The 11,142-nt window shown below is 40.5% G+C and overlaps 1 protein-coding gene across 1 annotated transcript; it reads left to right on the top strand.

The window, feature by feature from the left end:
* Window positions 1-4,770: 4,770 nt before the first annotated feature.
* On the top strand, window positions 4,771-10,617 carry LOC123722358. Its single transcript, XM_045683886.1, has one exon. The coding sequence runs from the start codon at window positions 4,771-4,773 to the stop codon at window positions 10,615-10,617; it is 5,847 nt and encodes a 1,948-aa protein (XP_045539842.1).
* Window positions 10,618-11,142: the final 525 nt, after the last annotated feature.

Genomic DNA, 11,142 nt, shown 5'->3' with positions numbered 1-11,142 from the left:
CTGGAGATATGAAAAAACATGGGGTTTCCTCCACTCCTGAAATATTAGTAAAAATAACATATAATTATTTCCAAGTCAAGATATAGGGCGTAATGGAGAGAACGGGGAAATGAACCGGCTTTATGTTTCTGCGTCCCGAACGCAAAAAATCTTCGCTTCACGTATAACAATAAAACAGTCGAACCTGAATTATCGAGAAACCTCTAGAAGACGAGAGACTTTGTCCTGTCCCGAAGAATGAACTCTATAAGCGAGATAAATCTAGCAGTCTCTTGGACTTGGTCTCTAGGTTCGACTGTACATGTGTACATGAAGTAGCAAAAATCCCTTTAAAACAAAGTGATCCCAAGGTTGTTTGTTGAATATTTTTACTCAACTGACTAATATTTTTGCACGTATGTATGTTTTTTATATTCACGTTAATTCAAAATGTATGTGGAAATTAGCTGTCGCCCGCGACTCAGTCCGCGCGGAATTAAAAAAGAACGTAATAAGTAGCCTATGTGTTCTTCCAGACTTCTACATCTGTACCAAATTTCATCATGATTCGTTGAGCCGTTCCGGAGATACCTTCAAACAAATATCCATTTAAACATTCGCATTTATAATAGTAAGATGGAAGTAAGATGATTCGATTATTTGTGTTGAATGGAACGAAATCGAAGTGTTGGCGAGAGGGTGTTTGAGCGAAATGGAAGAAAGTTGAAGTTAGTGGACAAAAGGTGAGAATAACCGGCGAAGGTCGTAAAGAGCAAACGACGTGTACGGAACAAGTAAAATTTCACTTAACCAGTATGTCAGACAAAATCAACTAAGTAGTTTGACTGTATCGATTTTGCTAAATAATGTTTCACTCGACTTTTTTTATATTACAATTTGGGAAACAAGCAACCTTTTAAATATATCCAAATAGCAAAGCGTCCGCTGCCCATAGACATCCGCAATTGCACATGCGTTATCTACTTTTAATTGACTTAAGAACTGCTCAGAAAAAGGATATATCTCCATGCTTTGCATCCCCTCCTCCGTCAAATCCACTTTCTCTTCCTATCCTTTCCTTGTAAGAAAAGGGAAGGAAAAGCTGACTAAAATTAGGCCTCCGGCACCACACTCATCAGACGAATCTCGGAATTGCTTCCATTTCACGTCTATCATTCGATTCGTTTTTGGCCTCTCAGTGTCACAGTCTGTAGAGTTCTCTTGATTTTTTAATTAAAGGTTTTACTCTTCTTTATTTCTCGTTACACTTATACTTACATTATCTGTGCATCACATATCTCGTGGAGCTAGTTTGGCAAAGTACAGTCGCCTTCGTTTGTGGTATTCCAGTTACCGATAATCTTGCGCCTCGTAACGAACTTAAACTGCAATCTAATATATAAAATTCTCGTGTCACAGTTTTCGTCACCGTACTCCTCCGAAACGGTTTGACCGATTCTCATGAAATTTTGTGAGCATATTCAGTAGGTCTGAGAATCGGCCAACATCTATTTTTCATACCCCCCCCCCCATTTTTTTTATGTGCGCGCGGACGGAATCGCGGGCGACAGCTAGTTTCTTATAAATAAATAAGTAGGGATGTTTGGATCAGTCACAACTATCAGGTGGATTGCTTTACAGTCAAAATATTTCACAACCTTTATTAGGTTTACAATGTTCGAACTAATATCGCTTTTAAGCAAGAATACGGCGATTGAACCCAACTGTACTTGCCGGCGGCCATCGCGTTTCCTTTCCCCGTACAAGTGAAAACCCGCTTTCCTATCGAACGATCCAATGCATAGTGATGTACAGTGAAACACAACGGTGTTTACTCCGTTTTATTAAGAATTATTCTTAAGTTTACTCCGCTCAAACACCTAACATAATATTCCACTCATTTGCATTGAAAAAATACATGTTTTTGTTTAGGTTGGTATCGATGTTGAAAAGTCACCGCTAAATTCAGAATCTCTTGAGTCTTATAGTGGGTTTCGATTGTCGTATAATTTGTATTAATATTGCTGTCACTATTTTGTCGTATGTTGTATAAACGTATGTTAATGGAACAAGGTATTAATTAATATTAATTTAACGTCAATTACGTAAAAGTGATTAAAATTTTAAAAACAAAACAATGTCGTTTGAAAGAATGCGATTGTTTTTGTGGAAAATTCCGTTCAAAATGTTTTGTGATCAATGACAGTACAAGTTTATTATTAAATGGTTTTAATAATTAAAAAAAACACGATTTTTATTTGAAAAACCAACAAAACCGACTGATATTACGCTTATGGCACTACACTCGTCAAAATTGGTTTTGTCGTTTAGGTTATAGTAGGTGTGGAATTGATGAAAAATTTTTAGTACGATAGTTTTTTTCATGTAACTATTTTACCCTTTGCTAACCTTATTTTACAATAACTTTATTTTACCTCCCAATTAAATAGAAAAATAAAAAATAATAATAACAAATGATATATAGGCCACCATGCACGAAATTCGACGTTACTCGGCTTACTAAATTTGATCGTTGTATAACTAAGAGATTTTCAATTCTCAAAAAAAAAATCATTATGCGATATATACATATCTTTAATCATGAATGTGTAAAAATGAATGCTCTGTACCTTTTTGTGGGTCAGGTACACTCACGTGAATAAATTGTGCATGGCAACACTAAAATATTTATGTGTTATTACGAAATAATCCGTATAATTATGTGGGTAAGGTTCAATTTAGCATAAGGTTGGACTTGATATGGGTTGATTTAGGTGACTTCTAATTTTACAGGTTGTAAGAAGGTTAAACTGTCTCGAAATTACGAGATGAATTAAAATGGTTCGATGTTGTACGCTTCTTTCTGGAGAAAAAATCGATTGTTTTTTTTAAATTCTGGAACGACGTAAATCTAAAGTCGAAAAATTCATCGAATGGTGAAAAAATATTTAAAAAAAAATAATGCATACATAGTAGTTAACACTGACGTTCACGACTGTACCTAAGATATTAAAGTATTACCAGTAGCTAGTAATAGTTTATTGATTTCGTATCTCACTGACTGCTATTACTTGATTTTAATACCAATTGTTTGTTTTTTTCTTCCATGTCAAGTACTTATAGAGTTTATTAGTTCAAAATCTTAATTCTAAATTCGACAAATAAAAATCCCAAGTTAGCAATAATTTACACTATCATATCATACATCAGGTACATTAAAATGCTAATGTCATTTTGAAATAAAAAAATAACATTTCAATTTTAACCTACAACTTGTCATCTTACTAATATTATAAGTGAGAATGTTTAGATGTATGGATTGATGATTTGGTATAGATGTAGAACATAGTATGGAAGAACGCATAACTATTCAAGTTTTCTTAATTCCGCGCGTACATCGTCGCGGGCAAAAACTAGTAGACACATAAAAAAAATGCTTTTGCCGAGACGTAAATAAGAAAAAAAAACAAAGCGCCATCAAGAATTCGAAAAGCAAATCGTCGAGACGAACAATTATATCCAAAACACAAAAGCGCGGTTCCCGGTAACTTTTCACCGCGTCTTTCGCACGCGCGGTGTATAATAATGCACTAGCTCGATTTTATTCAGCTCACGTCCCCCACACTTGCGCAATATTCTGATATCCTAGTAACACTCGGCAGATGGCAGTTGTGTTTTTTTTTATTATTTTCTTAAATAACGCCTTTTTAGACATTTTTTATCATTTAAGTATAGATTAAGGGTTAATTTAGATAGATATAGTTACTTGGCATGCAATGCTATGTTAAAGTGCATGAGTTCCATTAAAACTAAAAAAAAAACTTTAAATATTTCAAGTGCAAACCTTCTACAGTACCATATACTGAAATTTCATCACAATTTAAGGTCCTTCAAGAAGCTATGGTCTTTCTCAAAGGCCGGAAACGCATCTGCAGTTCCCCTGGTATTGTAGATGGCCTGTTGAACACCTAGGTGTTCCCGCTGCTCGCTTGCCTCCTTGTTTGTTCGAGAAAGAGATGGACAATTTTGCTTTATTTCGATTAATGTGTAATTTAGACTACCAAATAGACTAATAGAGTTTTTTTTTAATATTTTTATTACAACTTCTAGATAAAGAATGCGTGAATTCTACAGCGTATAATTTGAACAGCTGCGTTCATACTTGTTTCTATATCGTATGCAAATAATTTGAATACGTTCTTTTTTTAATGATACACTAACTTGCTTATCAATTATTATCTATACTTGTACTGGAATTTATAGACATTAATTAATTTATACCTGCGCTTAATAGAACAAATACCCGACTACTGAATCGAAGTTATTTTTTTTTTCAGAAACATCAAGTTTTTGATGAAATCTATAAGGACTGAACTGATTCAAACTTTCTGTGTTAAGAACGTATTTTTTTTGCCTTGTAGAGGCATTTACAACTACACCGGGTGTTGCGGACCTCTTTGCTTTTTTGATAGCCGATGTAGTTTTCTATTATTGACAATCACATAATTACTTTTTATATTGCTTCTTGACGTTTGGCTGTCGATTACCCTTTTTCTTTCTGTTTCTTAATTATTTGTTATTTTATTTAAATATAGTCATTTGCACAGTTATTGGTTTGTTCATTTCATTTTGTTCGTTTCATTTTGGTCCTTCACCCGTAAGTTTCCAGCGTACCTATTTTTCATTACGTAACTTTAGTTATTCATTCATTTCGTAGTATTTGCTTTCATTTTCACTACTTTATTTATTTATTTTTTTCACCTAATGATCACCCGCAGTAAAAGTAAAATCATGCCGACAAGCCCTGCAACTAGTTCCCAACATGTAGACACCGTTGCCCCAAGTGAGACGTCTAAATCAAAGTCATCACGTTCGTCGTCCACAATTAAAGCTCAAAGGGCAGCCGTAGAGGCCCTCGCTCTGCGCCGACGTCTTGAGCACGAGCAGGAGCTCGCTGAAAATGAGAGGCAGCGTGAGCTACAGCTGGCCGAACGCGAGAGGCAGCGTGAAAGTCGACTGGCAGCACTCCGTCAGCAGGTGGAGGAGGGCGAACTGCAGGCCGAACTTGCCGCTCTCGACGCGGAAGCCGCTTCAAGTCGCAGCAGTCGCAGTGGTTCGGCCAGGATCAGCGGAGAAAGAACAGAAAGATGGGTACAAAGTTTAGGACAGCCAGATTGCGTTGGCGAAAATACAGTTATTAGAGACATCCCTGCAGTAGGGCGCGAGCAAGTAATGGTTCCGCCTCCCGGCCACCAGGCATCTCTGCCGGCCACTGGGTCAACTGCATTCCCTATTAACCGTTTTTTTCACCAGAAGCAACTTTCAAACGTCACGAGGCCGTCCGAGGCGGCCGTGCTATGCGTTGGCGAAGATACAGGTAATAGAGGCATTCCCGCAGTAGGGCGCGAGCCATTAGTGGTTCCGCCTCCCGGCCACCAGGCATCTCTGCCGGCCACTGGGTCAACTGCATCCCCTATTAATCGTTTTGTTCTTCAGAAGCAACTTTCAAACGTCACTAAAGCGTCCGAGGCGGCCGTGTTAACGCGACCGCTCATTTCCACGGAGCTTGATCAGAGTAGCCTGCTTCAAGCTGTTGCTGACACTGCAGCTGCGGCCAAGGCGCTTGCTACTTCGCACCGTCATAAACATAAGATGGAATTGTTTCCTTTCGACGGAGACGCCTTAACATGGCTACATTTTAAACGTATTTTTGATTTAACCAAAAGCAGTTTTTCAGATATTGAAAATATTAGTAGGTTACAAAATGCTCTTCGCGGCGCGGCCCGAGATGCAGTTGGGTCTCTGTTGCTGGCTACAGAGGACCCAAACGATATAATTAGAGCTCTGGAGGAGAACTTCGCTCGCCCGGAAATTATAGTATTTAAGGAAGTCTCCGCTCTTAAAAATTTACCACGTTTGGGAAATGACTTGAAAGAGTTAGTTACAATAACGAATAAGGTACGTAATTCTATATCTTCTTTTAAAATACTGAAACAAGTTGAGTACTTGCACTCTCCAGAACTATTTCACGCCGTCTTAGGAAAATTAAACCCGGTTACTAAAGTAAGATGGACGGACTTCGCTATGCAAGATACTACAGGGCGTCCTAAATTGGAGATTATGTCTGATTTTTTGAGGCGTGAGTTAGATCAACTTATTCGGTTCGGTTTATCACCGGAATCTTGCTCAATCCAACATTCACCACAAAACTCTCAAGTAAACAAACCGTATAAACGGGAAAACATTCACATAGTTACACACTCTAAACCTAATTCTAAGGTGGTGTCTACTCAAAAGCCTGAATGCGCGTTTTGCAAAAAAGATCACAATATTAAGTCATGTTCCGAGTTCAAAGCCTTATCTGTTGATGAAAGGTGGGTATGGCTGCGTGAGGTAAAAGCGTGTTATAGATGTCTTAAGCGTTATTCACATCAATGGAAAACATGTAAAGTGAACCCTTGTGGTGTCGATGGGTGTTTATTACGTCATCATCCGTTACTGCATGGTAAACAACCCGCTTCTTCTATCAATACTACGTTCGACACGCAATCCGCCGATAATGATCATTCGACTACGCAGCACGAGCCTACATCTGTCGAAAAGGTAATAATTTCTACCACGTCTACAGGTGTTCAAGAACCCAGCTCTATCTTAACTATGTGCCCACGTGTATTTCTGAAAATCTTACCTGTTACTGTCTCTGGTCCCTCAGGAAGTTGCAATGTTTACGCACTTCTCGACGACGGTAGCACTGCTACGCTCATCGACTCAAGTATTGCTGCTCAAATAGGTGCGACAGGGCCTCACCAGAAAATAACGGTCAATGGTATAGGTGGTCTTAGTAGAAACGCTACGATATCGTATGTAGATTTTCACATTAAGGGTAGGCACACACGAGACACATTTTTAGTGAAAAATGCGAGAGCTATGGAGTCTTTATCTCTGCGTCCTCAAACAATTAGGCAGGAAACTATTGCTTCTTTCGCACATTTAGCAGATTTACCTTGCAACGTAACTTACGAAGATGCTACTCCATCAGTTTTAATTGGGGCAGAGCATTGGCATTTGTCCATCAGCAGCGAGGTAAGGTGTGGTGGTAAGAATGAACCCGTTGCCTGTTTAACTGCCTTAGGCTGGGTGCTTTATGGAATCGCGAGCAGTAAAACTAAATTAGTGGAGTTTGTTAACCACGGTGTGTGTATCGAACCTTCCGATGACGAGAAATTAGACTCTCTTATTAGGGAACAATATAAAATTGATTCATTAGGTATTTCTAAAAAAGAAACTCTACATTCTAAGGCAGATAAACGTGCAGTCGAGATCTTAGAAAAAACTGCTAGACGTCTCCCCACTTCTGGTCGATTTGAGGTTGGTATGCCGTGGCGTGACGATATACAGCGCATTCCCGACAGCTACCCACAAGCCATGTCACGATTTTTAAGTCTAGAAAGGCGCATGGCTAAAGACGCTGACTTTGCAAAAGCATATGACGTGTTCATTTCAAACATGATAGCGAAAGGTTATGCAGAAGAATGTGCTCCTGAGTCATACTACGCCAACCACATTAAAGATAAACAATCTTCTTTTATGAGGCTCTATTTACCCCATTTTGGCGTGTACCACCCTCAGAAACGTAAGCTTCGTGTAGTTCACGACGCCGCAGCTACGAATGAGGGCGTCAGCCTAAACTCTTTGTTGTTACCTGGCCCAGACCTGCTTCAGCCTTTGTTAGGTATTTTATTTCGGTTTCGCGAGGGTCGTATTGCTCTCACTGCTGATATCCGGGAAATGTTCCCTCAAGTAAGGATCAGGGAGCAAGATAGGGACGCCCTCCGGTATCTCTGGAGGTCAAGCAGAGACCAACCAATAAAGGAGTTTAGGATGACAGCCGTCATTTTCGGTGCGTGCTGCAGTCCATTTATTGCACAATTTATTAAAAATAAAAACGCTTGTGAGCACGAAAGTTTATTTCCTAAGGCAGCTCATGCTATTTTGTACAATCATTATATGGACGATTATATTGACTCTCTCGATGACGTTCAAGAGGCAGCACAACTGGCGGCAGATATTGTTACCGTACACAACGATGCCTGCTTCGAAATACGAGGCTGGATTTCCAACGACCCATCAGCGCTGAAATTTATTCCTGCTGATCTTAGGGCCACTCAACCGTCATCGGAAATCAATGTTGGCAGCTGCTCTGCGAATAATATTAGAGCATTAGGAGTATTGTGGAATCCCACAACAGATAATTTAGGGTTCCGTTCAGGCTTAGGTGAAACATTTCCGAACCCTCTCACAAAACGCAAAGTTCTTTGTCACCTCATGCGTGTGTACGACCCGTTAGGCTTATTAGCTCCAATAGTTGTAAAGGGTCGAATTTTATTCCAACAAACGTGGAGGTCTAATGTCGACTGGGACACCGAGTTCCAACCCACGGAAGCATTAAGGTGGTCTGATTGGTTTCAGGAGTTGTCAAAAGTAACATCTTTGGAAATTCCACGTTGGTATTCTAACTTTAAAAACTCGGAACCAACTCAAAGGGAGTTACACGTTTTTGCTGATGCAAGTGAGCTCGCGTACGCATGTGTCGCTTATTGGCGTCTTTTGTTCTCAGACGGCAGCATCGAGCTTTCTCTCATCTCTAGTAAGGCAAGAGTTACACCCTTGAAACCTACCTCTATCCCACGTTTAGAGCTCCAGGCCGCTTTAATAGCTTCTCGTCTCGCGGTCACCATTAAGGACAGTCATAGAAAACAACCGACACATACCTTCTTTTGGACTGATTCTATGACAGTCCTTCAGTGGTTACGTAGTGACGCGCGCTCTTTTAAGCCTTTTGTTGCCCATCGTTTAGGCGAAATTATTGAAAACTCTTGCGTCAGAGACTGGCGATGGGTACCAACAGACTTAAATGTTGCTGATGACGCTACCAGAACGCGATCAATTAACCTCGACGCGTCCCACAGATGGTTTCGCGGACCAACTTTTCTATTTAAATCCTTTGAGGACTGGCCTACAGAGCCGAGGTATGCCTCACCAAATACCGATGAACTCAAGACCAATAGTTTTGAGTTGGTCGGACTAACTTCCTTTGTCGAAGAGTTACCGACACCTGTCACAGCTATTTTTGCCAATTTTAGTAATTGGCAGCGCTTATTACGTGCCACAGCCCGGGTACTTCAAGCTGCGGCAAAGTTTGGTGTAATTTTGGCTTCCTTTAGAAATTCTAAATTGAAAGGCGATGTTGTTTGTGCCCGCCATTCTTCAGCGTCCACTACCCTACCGCCTCTTAGTGCAGATTTAATAAAGGCCGCTGAAAGGCAAATTCTGCAACGAACACAGCTCGAGAGCTTTTCCATAGAATTTCTTCATGTCCTGAATTCGAAGCCTATTCCTCCGAACAGTCGTCTTAGAAAACTGTCACCCGCTTTGGGAGAGGACAAATTACTACGGTTAGCCGGAAGAATTAAAGCCGCAGAAGGCATTGATCCTGACACACGCTTTCCCATCCTTCTTGACGGTCGTCACCCAATTGTACGTTTATTGGTACAGTTTTATCATCGAAAAGCGGGTCATGCAAATTATGAACTAGTCGTGAACGAATTAAGACAAAAATACTGGTTGTTAGGGCTGAGGAACACAGTGAGAACAGTAGCTAAAGAGTGTCTACTCTGCAGAATTAGAAAGTCCTTGCCGGTAAACCCGAAAACAGGAGATCTGCCACCTGAAAGATTAGCTCACCATCGACGGCCCTTTACTTTTACGGGCCTGGACTACTTCGGCCCCATAAGCGTCACTATCGGGCGCAGGCATGAAAAACGTTATGTGGCTCTTTTCACCTGTTTAACTGTCAGAGCCCTTCACCTGGAGATGGTACATAGTCTATCAACTGACTCTGCCATCATGGCTATTAGAAGGTTCATTGCAAGACGGGGCTCTCCAAATACTATTTTTTCGGACAACGGAACCTGCTTTGTTGGTGCCAATCGCATTCTCAGAGAGTTCTACGGTGTAAATGTCGAAGATTTCATGAGCACTCAAGGAATACGCTGGAAGTTCACCCCACCAGCAGCACCTAATTTTGGAGGATGTTGGGAGCGCTTGGTGCGATCAGTTAAAGTAGCTCTGAACGCAACATTAACCGAACGAGCTCCAAAAGAAGAAACCCTAAGCAGTTTACTAGCCGAGGCAGAAGCCATTGTCAATTCACGTCCATTAACTCATGTATCTACAGATCCTGACGACCCGACAACACTCACACCATTTCATTTCTTAATCGGTTCTTCGTCCATGCAGACCCTACCTACTGCCTTGAATGATCACGATTTGGTCAGCCGTTCTGAATGGAGGAAAGCATTGAGGCTAGCGGATCATTTTTGGTCACGTTGGATGCGCGAGGTTCTCCCGACACTACAACCACGTGAGCAGCCAAGAGGCAACCGCAGTTCAACAGCTCTTCAAGAGGGTGACATAGTGATCATAGCTGATTCTAACTTACCCCGTGGGACATGGCCACGAGGCCGTGTCGCGAAAACGTACTGTGGGAAAGATCAGGTGATAAGGGTAGTGGACGTAACAACAGCAGGGGGTATGCTACGCCGACCCGTACGAAAGCTGGTTAGGCTTTCCACCTAAGGCCTTGACTGACCTTGGTTTGAATAACCAGTTTGTGCTTAGCTGCACGAGGGGGAGGATGTTGCGGACCTCTTTGCTTTTTTGATAGCCGATGTAGTTTTCTATTATTGACAATCACATAATTACTTTTTATATTGCTTCTTGACGTTTGGCTGTCGATTACCCTTTTTCTTTCTGTTTCTTAATTATTTGTTATTTTATTTAAATATAGTCATTTGCACAGTTATTGGTTTGTTCATTTCATTTTGTTCGTTTCACCGGGTTTGAGGTGGCTGGGCTTAGATTAAACCTCCTTTTACACATCCCTGATGTCTGCTGATGTATCTTATATGTTGTTCTTGTATGTTATTCGCATTAATGTGCTCTCAGTTGGTACATTGTAACATTCCGAAATTGTTAAAAGCTGTCGTGGTCATATTTAAATAGTGACAGGTTGAGAATCCATCGTTCACTTAACAAAAATAGCATGTTATCTACGTTCTTTAACAGAATGGACACCGGGCAGATGTTGCATACTTTTTAAAA

Source organism: Papilio machaon, chromosome 24 (genome assembly GCF_912999745.1).
Source record: "Papilio machaon chromosome 24, ilPapMach1.1, whole genome shotgun sequence".
Taxonomy (NCBI): domain Eukaryota; kingdom Metazoa; phylum Arthropoda; class Insecta; order Lepidoptera; family Papilionidae; genus Papilio; species Papilio machaon.
The sequence above is the reverse complement of the archived record's forward strand: the minus strand, read 5'-3'. Positions and strand labels throughout refer to the sequence as shown.